This window comes from Furipterus horrens, unplaced genomic scaffold (genome assembly GCF_987537825.1).
Source record: "Furipterus horrens unplaced genomic scaffold, mFurHor1.1.pri manual_scaffold_1, whole genome shotgun sequence".
Classification (NCBI taxonomy): domain Eukaryota; kingdom Metazoa; phylum Chordata; class Mammalia; order Chiroptera; family Furipteridae; genus Furipterus; species Furipterus horrens.
Genome location: NW_028327171.1, coordinates 190,230,393 through 190,253,776, shown reverse-complemented (window position 1 = coordinate 190,253,776; position 23,384 = coordinate 190,230,393). Strand labels below are relative to the sequence as shown.

Genomic DNA, 23,384 nt, shown 5'->3' with positions numbered 1-23,384 from the left:
TTAATCTTTGAAAATATTTCACTCCCCCACATAGCTTTATTTTGAGTCAACATTAAAAATGTACTGGCATAATACTTTCCTCACCTCTGCCAACATACCTGCCCAACCCCCCTGCAGCTTTAATAATCTCAGCTATGGAAACCACTAGCTGCTTTTTATTATCCTTCTGCTGAGCAAACCTTGCTGAAAAGCAACTGAATTTCTCCTCCTCCCTGGAATGTCTCCAACTAGGGTCCTCGCCCTGTTTCTGTTTCAGTTTCAGGCCCTTCATCTGTGGTCTGTTGCTTCCTTTCATTGGAGCTTGGTCTTTAACTTCTGCAAAAGTCCTGGCCTTATCTTTCCCCTCAGGAGAGCTGGGAGAATCAAGCTTGCTCCATACAATTCCTCCTTTCCAGGGTCTTAGTAGGGAAGAAACCAGAAACAAAAAGACTGTTATTCTCTTTTTAGGTCAGAAGCATCACACAGACCAGCAAGACCGTCTGTTATTTGACATAAGTAGAAAAGGGCAGGCCAGCCCTATGGGAGAGAACAATGCCAGCTGTCTGCTCTATTGCCGGAATCCTCACAAGTACAGATTTCAAACTCAGGTGAAGGCCAGACAATCCACTGAGGCATTGGTGTGGCCATTTCCATTGCTCACGTGACCCCCTCACTTTGTGCTATACTGAGAAAATTCTCTTTACTGTAATTCCATTCATATTTTATTTCATCTTTGGTTACAAAACCTAGCTTGTATTTCAGTGGAGTTGAAAAGAGCTTTAACAGGTGTGATTCTCAGAATGTGGGTTATGTTTCAACCCCATGCTTCTCAGAGTTCATGGGTCTACGGGATAAAGATGCAGTGATTTTCTGGAGCACCTATTATACTAAAGATTTTGAAGGGGAAAATGTATAGTAAGCTAAACATGCACGTGATATAGACTAGCTTGCAAAATTTAAACGAACATATGCCGTTTCATAAATTTATTTTTAGGGTGGGGGTGCTGGTGAGGTTGGGGGCACCTCTGGCTCCAGAGGATCCCTGCCCCACCAGTCAGTGTCCTTTTCACTCTCTGGGCCTTGGGAAGTTTGAGAAGCCTGGGAAATATTCCTGGCGGCCACTAGAGGGCACTCACACTTTAATTTTAAGACGTTCTGAGAAAATCATAGGCCCCCCCCCCCCCCCCCAGGTATCAGAATCTGGCCCTACTTTGCCTGCAAAATGCAAACTGAGCAGTCAGTTCAAATAGCCAACTATACAGGCCTTGGGGTGGGCTTTGGGGACAGAGAATGGCAGCAATAAAGGAGCTCCGATTTGGAAGTGGGAGGTGTGTGGCTTGGTGACCTGGCCTGCAGCCAGGTCAGAGACCTTGGGCCAGTACCCTCTGCCTCTGGGCTTCCTCATCTATAAAATGAGGGACTGGAGTTACATTGAGGATTGTGAATTGTGCCCTAAAGAACGCTCTCAGCGGCAGGTAGAGGGGGCTCAGGGCCAGGGGGATGCTCAAAAGCCTATCGCTCTTTTTCAAAAGAGCAGCTTATTTTCATTTACTATTTCATTTAAGATTTGTTTGAGGTCAGGGTTGTGGTGCTAAAGAGAAGTTTGAAAAACGTGAACTAAGTGTTGCCTGAGGCAGAGATTAGAGGAAGGGCTTTCCATCTGCACCTTCTGCTTACACTAGTTGTCTAAATGCCCAGTCCATCCATTGCACTATTTTCCCTTCCTCTCCTCTGTGGGGGCTAAAAAAAAATACTTTTCCTTTCATTTTCTAAGTTCTTCTAGGCTGGGATAATTAAATTAACAGAGATTGATTAATACATGCATATGGGGAATTCACAAAGCATGAAAATTCCAGACGGTGAGGCAACATCGGGTATATAACACGTTCTGGACAAAGGAGAAAAGAGAAAGAAAAGGGGGTTTTTGGTTTCAGAAGCAAGAATGGACAATTTCCAGGTGGTTGAGGAAGAGCAGAACACACATGGCAGGGAAGTTCTTACTAGGTGACTCGGAAAGAAAATGGGGCCCAGGGATTATCTAGCTAACAAGCCGGTCTGAAGCCCTCTATTTACCATACTTAATTCAAATTAGGCTAAGGCAACATCCTAAGATCTCCTTCCTGATGCAGGTTTCTCTGTCTGAATCTCTTGGGCAGGAAAGAGGGGAGGATCAAAGTTTGCTTCTGAGTCTGGTTTCTTAATAAACAGCCTAAAATCAATATCTCCCTAAATAACTTTAGGGTGTCAAACTTGGGTTCCCTCTGTCTCCTTGCTGTCAACACCAAGATTTCAGGTAAATCTAAGTGCATTCCCTTCATTTTCTGAGTGACATTCAGGTGTGCTGCCTGAATTGTCCCAAGGCTGAAGCTGGAAAGTCATGGTGCTGAGCAAAACCAGGAAGGGATATGAAAGACTCATGGACATGGACAACGGGGAGGGATATGATTGTGGGAGAGGGGGTGGGTTGGGTGGGGGAGAGAAATTGGGGGAAAAGGGGACAACTGTAATTGAAAAACCAAAATAAAAAAATTAAAAAAAAAAAACAAACCAGGAAGGGTACTCTCCTTGCAAATGGGTGGGGTGAGGCTAGGGAAGTGCAGGCTTGCTGGTCTGCAGCATAAGCTAAGTTTGGCTGGTGATGTTTAGAGGCCACGAAACTAGACCCCTGGATAGCAGTGATAGAGCCAAGGCAGGTCCCCTCCACTGTCCACCACTGACCCCCACAAATACATGGTGGCTTGTTTTCAGTTCGGTCAATCTCCCTTGTTGTCTAAGTTCAGGAAGTTACTATTTCCACTGCATCCCAAATTCAAGTTCCTCACCAACACATTCATTTTTTTTTCCCCATGAAGTCATTGACTGAGCACTTACATACATGTACAATACTCATATGTGTGTATTTATATACTAGAACCTCTGGGGGATGCGGAAAGGAGTAAAATAAAGTTCCTTTTGTCAAAGAATATCCATGCATCTTGAAGGCAAAGTCTTGCATGTTTCCTTCCTAGTTTGTGAGTGCCAGCCACCTTGCTTGATGATATCTGCACACAGTGGGCTCTTAAAGATGTTGTGACTGGCGTGCTTGTCCAGGCAGGTCTTTGTCCCACTTGACCTCTTGCCATTGTTCCCAAGTTTGAGTGCCAGACAATATTTCTCCTATTTTCCCCCTGCAAATATTTTTGGTCCCTGGAATTGACCATTCAACCAACTGATGGGTATCACCCATTCTCCCTTGCTGTCTTCCCATCAAAGTGACACAGTAAATTTATTGTCTCTAGGTCACCATGGCATTTAACAGGCAGGAACCCTGCAGGTGACTACAAGGTCTTGAATGATATCATCTGAATACCTCATTTTCTGTGCAAAGGTTCTGATAGTAAAGTCTCATGGTGGGATGTACATCACATCAGAAAAATGATGAAGAGCTGGAGATAGGCCAGACAAGTGTCTGAGGCGTTTCCACACTATTGGGCAGGTGGAAGTTTAGTGCAGGGACTGGTTCATTGATATTTTACAAGGACACCAGCGACTCACCCTCACTTGTTGTAGACACAATACTCAGCTCAGAAATCCTAGTAGGAGAGAGGAGAATTGGGTGAAAATGTCCTTGAGATTTCACTGCAGGTCCTGAAAAGTAAATATATATTTTAGACAGAGTTAGGAAAGAGAAAATGCCCTTTTTTTGGCATTAGAAATTTTTCATAAAAATGTTCAGATACTAATTTAAAAATTAATAATAAATAAACATATGTAGATATGAAAGCAGTGGCTATACACCCAGCCAAATAAATTTATAGTACATACACTCCCAGTGTATTTATTTATACATCCAATGCACATATATAAAAATAGGAGGTAAAATGGATGAGAGATTCTTAGAAAACTCTTGAATGTGGGCACCAGGAGACATATATTAGAATATCTGTAATAGCCCAAACTTGGAAAACACTCCATGTCCTTCAACAATAGAAGGGAAGAGTCAACTGTGCCATAGTCATACCATGAAATCTAGCACAGTTACATGCAACAATGTGGGTGAATCTCAGCTCAGGAATTTTCAATGAACAAAGCAGACTGCAGGAGAATAATACCATGTCAATCTATTTATGTGAAGTTCAGAAATACAGAAACTAAATAATAAATTGCTTAGGGATTCAAATATATGCAGTAAAACTGTCCAAACAAAGAAGAGACTGACCAGTGCCACATGCAGGCTAATGAGTACCTCTGAGAGGAAGAGAAAGGAAGGTAAGGAAAGGGGATGTGGTTTGGGAGAGCCCATAGGCCATTCATGGTTCTTGGTCAAGTTCTCGTTCTTAAGCTGGGTGTGGGTGATAACTGGGTGTGCATTGTTAATATACCCACATATAGTGTATAAAATTCTGTTATAGCTACTCACTGTTTAGCAAAAACAATATAAAAAAGAACAAGATAAAGTAAATGATTAAAAAAGAAAAAACCCCTTTCCGCCCTCACCTCAAAGGGTTACCATGTATACTCCTAGGGTCTTCAACATTGGAGACCATTATAACATAATATAATGTAATATAATATAATATAATATAATAATGTTTGTGTTATACTTTTTATATTATTGTTATAATATAAAATTCATATATGTATAATTTATATATAATTACATGCAATTATTATTAATATATAACATAATAGTATATTTAATAATATATTATAACATTTTTATTATAAAGGATGAGATTTTATCCTTAAAAAGCAGTGTTTGGCCCTGGCTGGTGTGGCTCAGTGGTTTCAGCTCTGGCCTGCTAACCAAAAGGTTGCTGGTTCAATTCCCAGTCAGGGCACATTCCTGGGTTGCAGGCCAGGTCCTCAGTTGAGGGCATGCGAGAGGCAACCAATCTATGTTTCTCTCACACATAGATGTTTCTCTCCTTCCCTTTCTTCCTTATCTCTAAAAATAAATAAGTAAATAAAATACTCTTTAAAAAAAAAAGCAGTGTTTGTAGATGTGCAAGCAGAGTAGGGGAGTGTAAGTACAGCTTGGCATTAATGGTAGCGCGAGAGCCATTGTAATCACTCACCCAGTGAGGTGTTGCCTAGGATGAGGGGGGCTTCAGGGTATTTCACTTTCAGCTCCAGAAGATCCTTGATGGTCCCAGGGGAGATCCAGGTAACCCTCTCTCCATGAAAGATCAGGGTTCTTTTTTCTGGGTTCCCTGCCATTCTCTAAATGCAAATGACAACTGTGTGGGCACATGTACACACCCATCTTCCTGGGTTAGGCAAGATCCCAGGTGGAGGTATGTTCCTTTAAAGAGATTTCAGGAGTCCTGGGGTCCACTTGACCAAATAGGTACTCACTACACCCACTGGCTAATGCCTGAATTTCTATAATTAGATACTTAACGGCTGTAGCTTAAGACTTGTTTATGTGTAGCTCTTTGCAGACAAGTGAAAATATGAACTGGCACCTGTCACTGACACTTAAGTATAGATTAATTTAGCATAATTTAGTATCATGGCCTTAAAAATCATGATTATACTAATGCCCTTAAGTTAATATATTCAGCCTGGACTTTGCCTCTAAAATCCAAACTCATTTATCTGAATGAAGACTCAATGTCTGCTCTTAGATGTGTAAAAAGTATCTCAAGTTTAATATGTTCAAAACCAAGATCCTCATATTTCATCCCCTTCCAAGCCCCCCAAAAGAATCCCCCAAAAGGAAAAACATCCTGCTCCTTGGGAGGTCTCCCTCTCTGTATATGGCTACTTTCCAGCTGCCGAAAGCTCCAAGTCAGCCTTGACCCTTCTCTCTCTCTCTCTCTCTCCCGCATCACATCCATCAGCAAATCTTGTTGGCTCTTCTTCCAAAATCCATGCAGGCTCCACTTGCTCCTCACCACCTGCACAGCGGCAGCCTGGTCCAGCACCACCATCTCTTAGGATGGCATCAGTGCTGTGACTGGGCTCTCTGCTTCTTCCCTGGCCCTCCACAAGCTACTCCCATCCCAGCAGCCAGCAAGACCTCAGATCCCATTACAGTGTCAATAGGAGCATACGCCTTCTCTGTTCAGCCTCTCTGATAGCTTCTCATGGCACACAGAGTACAAGTCAGAAGTTCGGTAAGGTCTGTCCCCTCAACCCCCCGCCAGGCTGGGCCCTGCTCTGTCCCTTGATCAGAGGGACATTCTCCCACCGTTCCCACATTTACACTTGCTGTGTCACACTGCCTGGCTTGCTCTTCCCCACATATCTTTGTGTCTGACTCCCTTGCTTCCTTTAGTACTTTCTTCAAATGTTACCTTCTCAGAGAAGTCTTCTCTCGCTGGATATTTAAAATTGCAACCCCTTGCATCCTATCCCTCTTTTCTGTTTTATTTTCTCCTCCTCACTTGCTCACACACTGTATCTCCCTCATCTTGCTTACTGTCTGTCTCTCCCGCCAGATCACAAACTCCTTGAGGTCTTGGTATAGTTTTATTCCCTGCTGTATATTCAGTACCTAGAGCAGCCCCTGGTGCGTGGCTGAATGAATAAATATTTGTTAAATGCGTGAATAAACACATCAGAACCCTTTCAGAATTAGGTCTTTTGTAGAAAGGACCAATGGATGATGAGAGGAAAGATAGAGATGCTGATAGCGTGAAGGGTGAGGAATGGGGGGTGGGGTGGGGCGTGTGGCTGGAAGTCCTCCTTAGGGTTAATACACTGGAGCAGCCAGAAAGACCAAGTTAGAAGTTGAGCAAAGCTGTGTGGCTTGGAACAGTCAACAAGGACACGTTCTAGATGACAGTGATGAAAGTAAGAACGATGTCATTTTAATAAACAGCCTCAGCTGAGGTCTTGGGGAACATGTCTAGGGCATCAGCCAGGCCTTGATGAGCTGAGCAGGGACAAGCTGTTCATCTGGTCAAACATTTCCACAACACAGGAAGGAAAGGCTGGTTTTAGAAACTGAGTTTACAGCCAGTGACATTTTAACAAGCACGTAAAACACCCAATTCATCTTACCAAGAGTTCTGGGGGAAATATGAGCTCCTGGGTAGGGTCCAAGGGCTGGAACTCGTCTTTTGTAAATAGCTCTGTGGAAACCTAGATAAAGGGCAGAAGAAGATGGCCCTATCAGCCCAGCTCAACTGGAAACAACATCACAATTATTTACATTAATTAGGCAAAATGAACATAGTAAGAACTCTCCTACTGTCCTTGTAGAGGGAAATAGTTCAAACCAAATTGTTTTAAGTAAAAATTTTATTGCCACTAATAGGAGAATGAAGAAAAAACTATTCTATGAGAAGCTTCAAACAATACCCCATGGAACACCAATAGAGTCTATGGAAAACTATTAGAGGTTATATGTTTGTAATTCAAACCACTATCCTCTCATCTGTCAAGTCAGGATTCAAAATGCTAGAAGCTCTGAAAAGTCCTGCAGCTTAAATAAAAATGACTCTAAACATAATATGCCCATGTGTAAACACACACCATCCCTGACTAACTTTAATAGCAATAGTTAACATTTATAGAGCTTAGTTTCCAAGTGCTTTATGTGTCCCGGTAATTTACTTAATCCTCCCAACAACTATACAAGGAAAGTACATTATCATCTCCACTTTAACTATTAGGAAACCAAAGCACTGTGAAAAGTTGCCCAAACTGTCATCTTGTCTGAATCCAATGTTTATTCCCAGAAAGCATTCCTGAAGTATTCAGGGAAGCTGGGAGTGCACCGTGGGAAGCAGGACAGGAGGTCTGTGTCATTGAGGAGAGCATGGGGAGAAACTGGGGGCAAGCAGATCTGGGTTCATCCTCAGCTCTGCCACGACCCTTTTAAAGGTTAAGTGGAAATAATGCATATTTTGAAGGGTAATTTTGACAATTAGGTAAAATGGCCAGACATTTATCCAATACTTCCCATCTTTTTCTCTCTCCCTGAGGTCTTCTCAGGATCTAGAAAGAAAACTTGTAATTGCTCCTTGTAAATGTTCTTAGTAGGACCCCAGATTCAAGCATGACAGGCCAGTATCTGAATGATCAGTTTTTGTGTTAGCTGGAATTAGAAGTGTAGGCAGTACTGGGAGCAATAATGCGGTATATCTCTAAGACCTAAACATAAGATTGTGTCTGAGAATTCAAGTGTAAAACAAACCTAATGAGGAATTAAAAGTTCCCCTTGACAAGTGTTGGACCGAGACATAACAGTTACTCAATGGAAGATGTTACCATAGCTTAAAGAGAAGGGAGGGTCTTGGGGTGGACATCAGGTCTACCCTGCTGGAGAGAGGGGTCTTCTATAAGGTTACCCTTAAGATTATTCAACTGCTCTGCATCCATGCTCACCAAGCAGCCTTCTTAAATTTGACTTTCTAGGTGTTGTTTTTTTATAGGGAAGGGACATGTGGCTACTTCATATTTGTGTTTCTCTTTATAAAGGAATATCAGGGCACAGATGAGGGGTAACCCCCCAAACTGGAATTATCTTCTGGAGGGTGGGCTCCTTGTAGTACAGGATTCCCCTCCAGGTGAGTGTTCTAAGAAGCCATCTATATCAGTGTACCAGCTGGCACTGATGTGAGAGGCTATGTCCGGCGTCAGTGAATATTTTTTGAAGACTCTTTTGATGCATTTGCCCATGTCATGATGGGTGATTTATGAGCTCACCTGCCTACACCACAGCTGAGTGTTCAGCAATTTTTGACTAAGAATGGCATGACCCCTGAGCCCCACCCCCACAATCAGCCAATCTTGCCCTGAGGAACTTTTTTTGTTTCCCCAGAATGAAGGAAGTCCTCAGAGGGAAAGAAGGAAATGTTTTGCTGATGTGGAAGAGGTGAAACAAAAAATGACAGAAACACTAAAAGACATCAAGTCAATGAGCTCAAAAACTGTTTTGAGGAGTGGAAAAAAAAAACAACATCTCAATAGGTGTTCTCCATCAAATGGGGAGTACTTTGAGGGTGACTGAAGTTTAAACGTGTAAAAATAAATACACAAGCTTTTATAAACAAATTCTGGTTTTTGGGGGTCCCCCCAGTATGCTTTTTTTGAGTTTACTTAAAGTAAGTCAGGTGGTTTCTAGAGCCCAATCATTGCCCAGATTGAATTCCCAAGGCCACAACATTGAGAATCAGACTTTCGAAAATATACTGACCCCTCCAAGGCATTAATTCTCTGTGAAATGGTCATGGGGGTGTGGCCCAATTTCCTTTGCAACACCCTTCTGTACATTGCCCGCCTTCTTCAGACCAAAATACAGTGACAGTGGGAGACCAAGAATGGGAATAAGGTCGGTCTGAGAAATAGAAACAGATTCAGGGGGGAGATGATGGCCTCAGTTTCCTCTAAAGCCAACTCTGTTCTCTTGGATTTCCTCATCTACAGGGAAGCAAATCTATTCATCTCAGGACTTGGCAGTGGATTTTTTTTTGAAAACTGGTATCAGAGAGCAAAGCCAGGGACTGCAACATTTCAGGCTAACTTCCCAGATGGGGGAGGGGGTGGGGCATGAACTCACTTCGTGACTTCGGACTGACTGGCTCCTCAGCCTTTCTGAGGCTGCAGTGCCCTTTCCATACAAAGGAGGAGACACAGTGACAGAGGACAAGTCTGCATGAGAAGGGCCAGGCACAGAAGCCCATTTCCACCTGAGGGTGGGGCTCATCTGTGCTGAGGTAAGTCTTTTTTCTCTGGTCTGAGTGGGTGTTTGTTTTGCTGTTTCAGGCGTCCAGAGAGTCCAGAGGAGAGTCAGAGCACGGGCTTTGAATCAGCTTTGTAGCCACCTCCAAGTGCCTCTTTTGTGTAGGCACTTAGCACATTCGTTTAAGTAAAGCAGGGAATGACGCACAGAGTGTCATCACTGGGCCAGCATCAAGCAGTACTCTCAGGGAGAGGCAAAAACAAGTAAAGGGACTCACGTCACTGTTCCTGCCACGTGAGGAAGCATCTTCTTTCTGATCCAAGCAGCATCTCCCTGTGCCTTTCTGTTGACAGCCATTTGATTCCTAGGAAGGAAAAATGCCTTGAGATGAAAAACTTAAAAAAAATAAGTCAACGGTTGTGTGTGCCTTGAAAGGCTTGACAATTCGAACGAGATGACATTTTTCATCATTTTTGATGGTTTCTGTTGGAACATCACATCTTTCTTCTTTCTGCTTTGTTTTTAAAGTAAAATGATACATATAAACTATATAAAACTTATGACATATAACATATAGAAAGTATTTAATTATAGTGTAAAATATAAAAGATATAGTATAAAGCATAAAGAAATAAAATATCATTACCCTATTCCACTGGTAATACTTGTACATAATAAATATTTGTCCTATATTTATATTACAATATACTTTTTATTTTGCCTTTTTATTCATTTTCCTATTGTTTACTTATTTGTTAATTTTTAATGAGTCTTTTTATATATTATTAAAATGTCTTTAAAATATAATTTTGCTGATTGCACAATAATCCATTTTATGGATATGGATATTTGCTAATTATGTATACTTAAATTTCTTCCTATGTTTTATAACTATGAATAACAGTATAATATACATTTATGTTTCTTATTTGTAAAACTTATGTACATCTCTGAATTTTTTCTTAGGTAAAAATCCTAGTAGTAAAATTAATCAGTATGATACTTTTCAGGGCAATACTATTTGCCCATTCTCTAGCATATATAAGACTCAACAACACAATGTTATCATTTATATAAGGACCTTAAAATAGAAAAGAAAAAGGAAAAAAATTTAAAAAGATGATAAAAAAGAAAACCATTTAGGCAGCCACACATTTGGGTTCTGCGTGGGACTCACTGGAAATAAATGGACAATCAACAAATTTTAAAGCAGGTTTCCACTTGCTGGCTCTTTTATTTCCCATTTCCTCCTAACTTACGTCTTGTATCATCTTCCTTAAATCATTTTTTCTAAGTGTCTAGCAAAGTACTTCCAGATACTCCAGTTCTTTGCTTCTGCCCAAATGTCTCAGGTGGCCATGCTTGCTCTGTAGGGTGTTCCCACGGTCATCTACTCACCATGCAGAAGGTCTTTCCACCGTTGAGAATTGTCCGATACCCAGTGCAGCGGCATAGATTTCCTAAGAAAATAAGGAGTGTGATTATCAGCAGGCTTTATTTTTACTGGTTTCTTTTGAAAGTCAAAATAGACCCAGGTATTTTTTAGAGTATTTAAATATCTGCCAGACTCTTCAATGTTTTTTTCTCTTTTTAGAATATTTTCTTTTCCACCACCTCAATTCTAGTTTTATTCTCTGTCCTAAAGAAGATGATAACCTTTTGGTGATTTCACTTGCATGCATCTATTAATTTATTTGTTCATTCAACATGTATCTCTCGACAACAACTATATCTCAGACCCTATGAAAGATATAGGGATCCTAAAACACAGAAAATACAGGCCATTTCTAAGGCACTATATGAGCAAAGTATCATGCCTTGGACAGTCTGTTATAGGGGTCCACAGTGGTTTTTAGGTTACTGCATCAGAATTTCTTGGTGGTATTTGTTAAAAATGCTCCTGAATCAGAACATCCAGGGATGGGCCCAGGACTCTGCCTTTAAGAGAAGAGGTCTGTGGGTAATTGCAGTGCATGGTAAAGTTTGAGAACCTCACATTTCCAAGGATGAAGGCACAGGGTTGGGGGTGGAGGAGGGTCAGTGTGGAATAGAAGTCATTCGGGAAGGCTTCACAAAGAACCCAGGCTTGAGCGATGAGCAAGCAATGGGTTGGTTAAAAGCAGGGAAGGGATGTTTGGGATTCACAAAGCAGCGTGAGCAAAGGTGCAGAAGTGAAAATGTGCAAAGGGATTAGGGATTGAGAGGAGACTGGCCAGCAGGAGTCATGTAGCAGAGGAGGAAGCATGAATTAGTGAGTCCAGTTGGACTACTCTGAATGCCTGGTGACGGAGGGTAGGCTTGGCCACATTTGAGAGGGGAAGAGCTGTTGAAGGACCTCACAGAGTGGAAGGACCGAAGAAAGGTGGAGATTTTAGGTGACTTGGTCTGATTTCTGTAATGGAGCAGAGAGAGTAAAGGAAGTCTGCTAGCAGCTGGCAGATTAGGAGTTTGCCTATGCTTAGGCCTCAGTCTAAGAATTTGTGTATCTAATGCACATGGCTATTTTAAGGATTATTCACCCTTGAAAATAATGTTCCTTAATCCTGCAAAAGGGCTATGTTTGTAAGCTCCTCTTTAATAACTTAATAACTTAATAACTCAAACCCATGCCAAATTTTAAAGGATCTTGTTGACGTGGGAAGGGCTGTTAACTGTGTCCCTTCAAAAGATATGTTGAGGTCCTAACCTCTGAAATTTGTACATGTGACCTTATTTGGAAATAGGGTCTCTGCAGATGTACTCATGTTAAATTGAGGTCATACAGGATTACAGTGTGCCCTGATCCAGTGACTGGTGTCCTTATAAGAAGAGGGGAACTTGGACACTGACACACAGGGTAGGTGGTCGTGAGAAGGTGGAGACAGAGACTAGAGTGATGGATCTGTAAGCCAGGAGGACTCTCAACCAGAATCTAGGAAGACACAAGGAAGATGCTCCTCTAGACTCTTCGGACTTGATTTCAGACTCTTAGCCTCCAGAACTGTGAGAGGATAAATCCTGTGGTTTTAACCCATCCAGTTTGTGATGCTTGGTTATGACAACCCTAATGGAGGCAGCCCAATAAGTCACTGGATAGAGAAGTGAGGTGTCAAGCTTGGGGTGTGGTTCACGTGTACTGTGTTAGTCCTGTGCAGGCCGCTTCAACAAATGTTTTTCTCTCCTGGGCGAATGGTAACTAGAGACAACCAAGGCAGTCCCTGAGTGGGGCTGGGGTGACGTTGTGAGTGAGATGAAGCAGTGAGGCACATTTCCCATCTGATCTTGAGGGTGACATTCTGTGTGTCAAACCTACCCCCCAGGGCTTCCATGAGCTGCTCCTCTGAGGGCTGCGGGTGGTTCCTGAGCAGCGTGTACATGGACATCACCATGCCAGGGGTGCAGAACCCACACTGGGTGCCATGGCTCTTGGCGATCCTCTCCTGGAAGCACACATACGTAGTCACAGGCCCGGCCTTCCTGCTGCCACAACCTCTCACCAGGGCCCCATCCCACATCTCCCTTGTCAGGGTAGAGCTCATTCCCTAAGCGGTGCCCTCCTCCCCTCTATCAGAGGTGGCTGGTATTCCCTTTCCTACTCTGCTCTTGGAAGAAGTGACTCAGAAGCCATTTTCTATTATTATAATCAATTCTCACTCTCGAGTGCCCAGATCCTTCTAATTGGGAATTAGTAGCATGCAGCCTCCATTCCCAAGTGAGAAGAATTCCCTAGATACCAGTAATTATAAGGAAGTTACGTGTAGGTTTTAAAAACAGTTTTCTTCAATAACTTTACGTCTTGACCAGCTTAGTTCTGACCACAGGATCATCTCTTTTTTATTAACTTGGAGATGATCTACTGCTGACTTCATCATATTATTTATTAAATTCTTTTGTGTTGGCTCAAAAGCAGCTCTGCTTTCAAAGGTCCAAGATTTTGGTCTGTGTTCTAGATGCTCGCTAGTTAGAATGTAGTCCATGGCCCAGGGGCGTTGGTTCCACCTGGGAGTTTGTAGGAAATGCCAGACCTCAGGCCTCTGCGCCAAACCTTCTGACTCAGAATCTGCATATTGAATAGCTCCTGCTGATTCTTAGGCACACTAACATTTGGGATGCCCTGCTCTAGGTTTCACAACGTAATATAGGATTACCTTAGGGGTCAGGTTTATCAACCCTGGGGTAAACATACGCTCTGACCTCCTCTGAGACTCTATGAATGTTCTTGGGTCCCTTTTCTCGGCTGACCTCCCTGGAATCGATATTCGCATGGTTAAACCCAGGCTCCTTCTGCCTTGAAGGACTTGTGCTGTTGGTGGATCTGGACCTATGACTCTCCAAATCCCCATGACAATGACAGAGGAATCACTGTGTTTCTGCCAGCATATGTCACAGTACCCCAAAAACCAGCCTCTGTGTTCCAGCTTCAAGTTAAACTTTGGAGAAATGATTGTCCTCATGCTCTGATGTAGTCACCCTCAATTCTGGTTTTACTCCCGAGACCTCCAGGCCACAGGGAATAATCCTGAATTTTATCCTTTTAGCTCCAGAGTTGTTAATTTAATTTATTTATTCTACATCAGAGTCCAATAGGCATTAATTAATGTTTTGATAATCCTATTTATCATTCAGGTAGAAAAAGTAAGAAAAAAGATGATCCTGAAGAAACCATGGATGGGTTTCCAGCTTTCTTTTTTTTTTTTTTTTTTTTTATTTTGGTTTTTCAATTACAGTTGTCCCCTTTTCCCCTAATTTCTCTCCCCCACCCAACCCACCCCCTCTCCCACAATTATATCCCTCCCCATTGTCCATGTCCATGAGTCTTTTATACGGGTTCTTTGACTAATCCCTTCCCTTACTTATCCCCCTTCTCTCCCTCTCCCCTCCCCCCTATTTACTGCTATTCTGCTCTTTGTTCTATTCCAGCTTTCTTTTAAATCACTTAACAGATATTATTATCCCGATCAATATGCAGCCAAAGATTCTACTTACCTGACCATAACCTAGAAGCCCCGGGCAGTACAGTCAATTCAGCATTGGTTAAAAAGACAAAGTAAAGAAGTGAGAACTAACATATGTTCTTACCTGCACAGGGTGCAGCTTTGTTCTGATGCTTCCCACGCCTTCCACAGTGGTGACAGCAGCTCCATACAGAGAACAGATGGGCACCAGGCAGGCGGTGATGGAGAAATGTCTTCGTAAGAAAGAGAAGTAAGGAAATCAAGGGGAATAACACAGTGCTGCCTCATGGGGAACCTGGGAACCAAGAAGGGTAGCAGGAAATCCCCCAGGCCTATCGTTCAGCCTGAGAGATGGGAACCGCAGGTGGGGCAGGGAGGAAGAGTCCCTTCTGCTAACTCTGTGCTATCTGTAGGAAATGGGGATCCTCAGCGGGAATATGGGCATTCAGAACTTCAGAAAAACTTTCCAAGCCCAGAACAGACTACCTGCGTCTGGACTCAGTGGGCATGGACTTGTGTCGCCTGGAGTAGGGTAGGACCTCAATAGGTATTCATTAAGACATTGACCCCATACAGGGAAAAACACATGTCTTTTACCCATACTGGTGAATTTTTTTACTTGTTAATTTTAAACTCCCTGTATAAGGTCACTGAGCAGTGTTGGGTGGCTTGTGTTCTGAGGCCATTTCTTGATTTTTTTTTGGCCAATGGATTTGAAAGCAGCCCAAGTCCTGGAATCTGGTTCTTAATTTAAGGAGGGAATTATGGCCCAGATCCCTGTTCTGCAAGGTTGTCCCAGCTCAACAGTAGAAGGGCATTAGTGTCAGCCAAAAAATGTGGTTTTGAGTCCTTGTTCTATGACTTACTAGTTGTATGACCTTGAACAAGCTACTACTTATTGTTGATCTTCAACTTTCTTAGCCGAAAAATGAATGCTTGGCCTAAATTGGGATTTCTTAACTTGCAATACGTAGATGGGCCTTGGGAGGTCAATGACCTCCCTGAAACTGTGTGCAAAATATAATTAATTTATGCATTTTCTGAGTAGAGAGGTCATAGCTTTTATCAGAGTTTTAGAGGGGTCTAACATCCGGAGATGGTGAGAATCATGAAGCAAGGAGACCTTCTTTATCTGTGAGATGAGAATACAAGCCTGGCAAAGTATCAAAGCCCTCCTCTGGCCTTTGGGTTTCTGGGGAGGATACCTTATCTCCTTGGACACAGGGTCACACTTAGACACCATCACGGTACAGGCGCCACAGCCTCCTCTTCCGCAGGCGTCCTTGGTTCCTGTGAGGCCCACTAGAAGGAGGTGGTCAAGGAAAACATGGCAAGGTAGACATGTGGCCCCCACTACAATTGGGGTGCCACTAGTGAGGAAAGTCTTCTTTGGGTGTGTGTGGGTGTACAGGTCTAAGTCATTTGCCTTCAGGTCTCAGTAAAGGCCTCTCCATACCTTACTAGCTGTGTGACACTAATTGCATTAACCTCTCCCTGCCTGTTTTCTCACTTGCAAAGAGGAAAGTATTGGGTTGGCCAAAAAGTATGTTTAGTTTCTTCCATAAAATAAAAGACACATTTTTCATGTTCACCAATAACTTTATTGATTTGGATATTTTGAGTGTGTCAGCTATCTCCTATGTGGTAGAATGTTAATTGTTCTCAATTAATGTCTCGATTTGATTGCTGTCAACTTCACATGGTCTACCTGACTGTGGAACATCCATTGTCCAGCAAGAAACTTTGCAAACCACTTTTGATACGTTCCATCAGTCAGAGCATCTTCTCCATACACTGCACAAATCTTTTTCTGCATTTCAGTTGCCTTTTTACCTTTCTTGAATTAATAAAGCATAATATTTTCTTCCATCTTCAATATTAAAATGGCTACACAAAAATTCACCAATTTTGGTAAGTTTTTTTAAATGCATGCTGATATGACAGCTGTCACAATACAATCTAACAAAATTGTTTTGAATGAAGTTCAAGATAACTAAGTGCTACTAGAGCCATCTTATGGGGAAAAAAAGCAAACTTTTTGGCCAACCCAATAGTATCTACTTTATCTTCGTGTGATTTTCATTAGCATCTCATAGGATAATAGATGTAAAAGTAAAAGCCCTTTGAAAAAGTCTATTTCATTACAGGTATTTGTCTGGGTTCTAATTATGCAGTTGGAAGAGAATTTATTTTTAGCACTTCAATGTATCACTAGTTTTGCGTAGTAACTTGTATTGCATTTGAATGCAAGTGAGGGAGCCCTCAGGGAAAACTGCCCCCTGTTTTCACATACTACCCTGAGTGTCCCTTTGCTCTTGCTTGGTGCAGTTTCAATTCCAGGTCTAGGCCCCACCTTTGCACCTTCTCTTTAGTTAGCCGTTTCCCTAATTGTGGTGCATTTCCACAAAATTTAGGGGATTGGATGTAATTAATTAGACTGGCTAACAAGACTTCAGATTTTTTTTTTTAAGTCGTAGGGCTTATTCATTTAAATTAAGTCATAACCTCAAATGCTTATCAGAGAGATTACGTGAACGAGTGGAGTGGGCTGCGTGTAACTGGAGAGCTCACACTGCACATTACATAGGGGACCAGGGACAGTCCCTACTCACCTCTAAGCAAGACTGTAGCCACACAGGAACGACTATTTTCCCATCTTTCATGAGAAGCTATAAGTCTTATTTTTTAAAAATATGAGATTTTCTAATTTTCAAACATTGACAACTAATTAAAATCCATGTGCACTCTTAACCAATTCTTGCTTAGGGGCTGATTCCCTCAATTTGTAATTTGTCTTTCTTTCTTTTTTTTTTTTTTGTCTTCCTTGGGTGATCCATTAGATTCATCAATTAAAATGTGTCCACCATGATGAAGATTTAAGTTTCAGAATATAAAATGGTGGGAGATAATCTGCTGTAAAGAACAGATGTAGGAAAAAGCAGTCTTTTTCTATGACATATGTTCTCTCTGAATCTGGAAAATTTGTTTTTGTTTTTGTTTTTTTTTCCAGGGCAGGGTACATGAAACACAAACCTCCATTACATAACCACCCTCCTGGGATCTGGAAGGCCCTTAAAGGAGTAATTAGTGCTGAAGTAAAGAGCTTAGCTTCTATTTCACTGCTATTAAATCAAGTATAAGACACTCTGGAGAAACTTCATCCTCTATAAAGAGCTCAGTTAACTTAATATCCTTAAAACCATTGCCAACTGCAGAGAGAGAGCAAGGGCTGAGGGGGCTGACTGTGCAGGGGATGGAGGGTTGGATGGGTTCTCCTAATCAGAGCAGGCCTGGGTTTTGAGGCAAAGATAGACCCAGCTGAGACTTTGGTCAAAAGGGTCCAATTCTTTCGCAGGAAGGTCAGGAGAGTGACTTCTGGGTCCGCATTCCTCTTTCTCACCTGCGTTGAAAACAGAAAACAGATTATTATGAGGACGGAATCAGTGACCCAGTGGAATGTCCATCATGGCCTGCTTGATTTAGGGATTGGGGTATAAGATTAGGCTTGATTTCATCTGCCCCTGCTTTTTGTGATCTGAGGGCAAGCAACCTTCACATACATTTACAGAGCAGGAGGCTCACTAAGCAAGTATGGCAACTGTGCTCTTCGATGTGACAAGAGCTGGAAACCACTGCTGTGTTAAGGTGCCCTGAGAGTTGTGTTCTTCATGTTGGCTCCACTCTTTCTGGAATCTTCCAACTCAGTCTTTTGTACTCTTGAAATATTTCAGATTGGGGGAGGCTTGGATGCTGTGTGTGTGTGTGTGTGTGTGTGTGTGTGTGTGTGTGTGTGTGTGTGTATAATGAAGAGTCCTGGAGGGAAGAAAACTGGGTAGGAACAGTTTCTATTCTGGTGTCTCTGAAACACCTCTAGCAGGGAGGACATTTGTTAATATCAGGGATCTTACGAGCTGGTGGCAGAAAATGGAGGTAGGGGGAGGTGATGTCATCCTAGAAAGGCCCTAGAGGTGCCAGTGTGGCAGAGTGGCTGCTGGGGAACCAAGCTGCCCCAGCTCAGGACCCCGGGATGGCTTGGGTGAAACACTAGATTTTCTCCCTCCCTCACCTTAAAAAGTGGGGGATTTACACTAACAGCCATTGTTAGTGCTTCTTTCCCATTTGCTTATTTGGGAATATTTTCTTTGCCTTTGCCTTGGGGTGTCCTGCAAACACCTCTAGCCATTCTCTTGCATCAGAGGAAAGGAAGATATAGTTCATCATGTTAGTTTCTTCTCCTCCACCCAGAATAAAAACACGAACTAGTGTAGACCTCAAATAATAAAAAAAAGTACAGGAAGATGCTTCCAAATTGAGATATTAAAATTCAACTGCTTTCTGGCTCTCTAGGAAACTCCTAATCAACAAAAGAAGAAGCCCTCCTCTGCCAGCCTTTACCTCACCCCAGGTCCTTTGAAAACATTTACTGAGAATGTGGTTGGATAGTATTTTTATTATCTAGCTGACTCCCACCCCCACCACATACACTTACATTTTTTCTCCAACTCTTAACTTATTCACTATTCTAAGTTGCATCCACTTCACAGAGGATATGGAACAGAAAATAGAGGAAGGAGCCTCTGAAGCCTAGGACAGTGGAGCAAATGGGTAAGGACTCAGCTCAAGAGTGATATTTTCGGACAAATGTATGGTGGTTGCCGGCTGCAGGGACTGGCTGCAAGATAGAGAGCTAGAAGGGAAATGATGCAAACTTCGAACCTCTGTGTTCTATGTCCTTTCTTGAGCCAAGCTGTGGGGTGAGTGGTGGGTGAACATGACCAAATCCCAATTATGTTTGTGGTATTGGAGGGCCGAGGGGCCCTGGAGGACAGGTAGTGAGACCCCATAGAAGCCATCTGCCTTGGAAACTATAGCATGGTTCCATTAAGAAATGGGTAGGGCTGGCTAGTGTGGCTCAGTGGGTTGAGTGCCACCCTGTGAACTGAAAGGTTGTTGGTTCAATTCCCAGTCAGGGCACATGTCTGGGTTGCAGGCCAGGTCCCGGTTTGGGGGCGTGCAAGAGGCAGCCTATCAAGATGTTTCTCTCACACATCGATGTTTCTCTCCCTCTCTTTCTCTCTTCCTTCCTCTCTCTCTATAAATGAATAAATAAACCTTAAAAAAATAATGCTTAAAAAGAAAAAAAGACAGGGACTCAGGAAAGGAGGGGGCCTGTCAGAGGGCACTGAGGGTTAACTAGTGGCCTGTGTGGACAGGAGGAGGGGATGCCAGGGACGCTGTCAAAGGGGGAGCCCCCCTCTCCTTGTCACATAGCTTCCTTCTGGAACTTAGCCACAACCCAAGGAAAGAGGGGCCTCAGAATGGACTGCAATTGCATTTCAACCAATTCTGTATAACTGAGAACTAGAAAAATAAATAGATAAATAGAAAAAATGAAGAAAGCTCTGTTTGTTCTCCTGAGTTTGAGGATCAAGATATGTTACTAGGCAAAGTGCTTCCAGTATATCAGGCTCAATGTTAAGTGATTTACGAGCATTGAGGGGATTCTTGAACCTCGAAAGACGCATCTCTCTTTTAATCTTAACAATCTCTGTAGAAAGTAAATTCTGAGGATGGGTACTCTGAGGCTCAGAGAGAAGTAATTTGCATAAGTTTATACAGTAAATAGCAGAGCTGGATTGTAGACAGCTTTGCGATTAATGGGTCAACCCCAGTGCTTTCGTGCCTCCCCATATCCCAGAGGCTGAGCAGCGGCTGAGCGGGAACAGGCCAAATGAGTGTGGTTTCCCAATCCCTGGCTTCCTGTCCCTGATGGGAGCAGTTTCAACCCACCTGGGCCACAAAGGCTCCCCGCAGGCTAGCAGTTTTCTGCTATTTCAAATACACAACACTTACCTTCCTCCCGTTCACAAAGAAAACCAGCTCATCCGATGTCGACTGGCAAGGCATCGCAGCTGTAAATAGGTTTTGCTTTACAATTCTAAATGGAAATGCTCTTCGGCACCAGACACCGAACTGAGCACAAAGGATTTAAATCCAAGCGCTGAAACCCTTTTGTGTAAAGGAGCTGGCAGATGCAGTCCCAGAGAGCAGGGCAGGAGGCTCGGTGGCCTCTTCAGTCTAGGACTCCTGTGTGGCCGGGCCTCCCACCTCTTGCCTCACTCTGCCTCCCGCCAATCCTGGCCTCAAAGCTTGCTCCGTGCAGGAGCCACACCTCTTCTTGTTTCTCCGAAGTTGGAGGGCCTCAGTGTGAAAACCGTACCAACCTTTAAGCGTGAGACCACTTCGTACACGGTCTCAGCCCCAGGAATATATCCCGGATGGATTTCCTTCTTCTCAAAGACAGCTAGACGTGGACCTCCCACTTTTCCCATCTTACTCGAGTTGCAGAAATGAATCCTCGTGGGAAGTCACACAGACAACTCCAGACTGTGCCCTAAAGTGGAGGTGTTGGGTGTTGCACCCACCCAGCCCCTGTATACCCTTCCTACTTCCTCCCCACCCACTGGATTGGTCCGTTTGAAAATCGGGATCTAGTCTAGGCAACCACTTCACAGGTAAACAGAGGTGCTGACAGATAAGATCAGTAGCTCAGGACCATGCAGAAAGTAAGGGGCAAAATGAGAACTAAAACCAGGTTCTCCTGAATTAAAACACCTGTCAGTGATAAATGGTAATGGAAAAAAAAAAAAAAACAATTAAAAAAGAAAGAAATTAAAAAACACCCTAGTATATAGACAGATTCCTCGATAAAAAGAAATATATCACTTTTGATCTTGTTGAATAGCTCTAGTTACATATCTGTAGATAAAATTAACTAGTTCTTATTCTTTCAGCTAAAGCAATGCCCAGGACTTGGATTCACATATGGGTGATGCAGGTAGCTGCTCAAGTGGTCTGGTTTCAGGTGTGGGGGCGAGATCTCTCTGTTCCCCAGCACTTCCTTCATGAGTGTGTGGAGCCCTGGCATGTCTGTGCCCCAGGCCAGAGACAGCAAACACCTGCCATCCTCTTGACCTGGCTGACTAAGATCTTCTTTCCCACTTGGTCCAGATGTGGCTTCAGGATATTTCCCATCACAGAGCTCATCCAGAAACATTCCTAATCAAATGCAGTTGGAAGCTTCCAACTTCCTTTATAATTCTAATTCCTAGGTCCCAGGCATACCCATCCTCGTGCACGTGTGGAGACCAGTTTTAGAGTTCTTAAATCAGCTTATAGTATCAGAGGTAGAAGATATAAAAGTACTTTGGATCAAGGAAATTAAATACGTTAATTTCTGGGAAACCGAAAACTGACCTTGAATGACTTTCAGGAGTGTTTTCAAACTTGTTTTGACCAGGGAAACTTTTGTTTGAGTGAAATCTTATGAGGTGTGAACAAATTAAACAGAAAGGTTCCTGCTTTGTTCAGTGGGCTGGGGGTGAGGCCTGAAGTCCTTGGGTTTTCTCTCTTTCAGAAGCCCGGGGACTCTGGGAGCTTGTTCTAAAAATCACTCTCTGCAGAGTGAATGAAGGGTATGAAGGTAGGATGCTGTCTCTGCCAAGTGTTTCTCTCAGATCTTATTCCAGACTGAATTTCTTCACTTTTAAATGGATTGTTCTGGTGAATGAGAGAAACTCACATCTAATGACTCAAGGGTTTGTATATTTGTTGTAAGAAAGGTTTTATGAGTTAGTTATGTTACTGGGGAGAGACCTGTCAGGGGATGCCCTCCCCCTACCCACTGCCCCCAGCTTGTTCCTTGATTCTTGCCTTGCTTGCAAGAGCTGCATTCAAACAGGAGAAAAACACGTATAATGGGAATGAGATACAAGTTTATTTATGAAACACATACAAGCACAAAGCTGCACGCGGGCATCTGGCTAGTCTGAATGCCCCACATATAGAGGAAATAAAGTTGCTAGTAAGTTTGTTCTATACACTTGAGCCGAGGCTACAAGTGGGCACTCAGCTAATCTTAGTGCTCTATTGGGGCTCAGGGGTTATATACCTTAGTCAGCTTTTAGATTCTCCCCCTCCCCCTCCTAAGCCTTGGGAATAATGAACAGTTACAAAGGCCTTCTTTCTCAGCTAGTAAAGGCTCTTTTGTCATAGTTAATGAAATTGCCACAGACGCTCCCTTTCCCAGCACTGAGCCTCAAGGACTCCCTTCCTCCTGTGCTATCTTTGCTTGTGAGGTTCGGAATGCCTCGCAATCTTATGGGACCAGGCTCAGGACTGCTGGGTCAACTGGTGAGACATGTCTCTCTCCTCCTCCCTGCCTTAGCTTACTACCTATCCTACTGAACAGTGATGTCAAAGAACCCTGTTACCCAATGACAGATTTAATATTGGAAATGACACTATCTTCTCTCACAACTCAAACAAACCTATTTTTAGAAAACGTGTAACAAATCCTGTTTGTTGATGTAAATGGGAAAGTACTGGCCACACTTCCATGTCCCTGGTGTGCGGCTGTCTGTTCCGAGCTCTTCAAAAGCCAAAGATGGAACACATGGGAGCAGACCGAGAGTGGGGCACTTTTTAGGAGCCGTGGGTTGGTCATTAAATGTCCAGGTTCCAGACCCTCCATTCTCAACCTTTTGGACTGTGAGGCCTCTTCCCTCCCCTCCCAGCTGTGATCAGTCAGCTTCCCCTGAGCCAGGTGGCAGCTGGGCTTATGGGAAGCTGGGTACCAGCAAGGCCTGGGGCTGTGTGGGAGAGGGATCTTCTCCCCACAAGCTTGGGGAGTGCCTGGAAGTTTGCACCTTGAGGACTGTAAATCTGGAGGAGAGCTTGGTCCTTAGGGATATGAGTGGGGCACGGAGAGAGTTTGACATTGGTGGCATGGGAGGTTAGGAGTGCCAAATGAATTGTTTAATCCCTTCCTGCCCTGGATCTGGGTGAGTATGAAG

The 23,384-nt window shown here is 43.1% G+C and overlaps 1 protein-coding gene across 1 annotated transcript in view; it reads right to left on the bottom strand.

The window, feature by feature from the left end:
- Nucleotides 1–20,574, bottom strand: part of LOC150022480 (aldehyde oxidase 2) — a 74,045-nt gene extending 53,471 nt beyond the window's left edge. Inside the window, exons 1-10 of the mRNA XM_090282376.1 lie at nt 20,383–20,574; nt 17,863–17,929; nt 15,735–15,828; nt 14,654–14,762; nt 12,888–13,014; nt 10,994–11,055; nt 9,873–9,959; nt 6,970–7,050; nt 5,037–5,181; nt 3,514–3,606 (exon numbers count right to left, since the gene is read on the bottom strand). Coding sequence (XP_090138502.1) covers nt 3,514–3,606; nt 5,037–5,181; nt 6,970–7,050; nt 9,873–9,959; nt 10,994–11,055; nt 12,888–13,014; nt 14,654–14,762; nt 15,735–15,828; nt 17,863–17,929; nt 20,383–20,436 — 919 coding nt within the window. The 5' untranslated portion in view covers nt 20,437–20,574. The remainder of the gene's footprint in view (nt 1–3,513; nt 3,607–5,036; nt 5,182–6,969; nt 7,051–9,872; nt 9,960–10,993; nt 11,056–12,887; nt 13,015–14,653; nt 14,763–15,734; nt 15,829–17,862; nt 17,930–20,382) is intronic.
- Between the last annotated feature and the right edge of the window lie 2,810 nt (nt 20,575–23,384).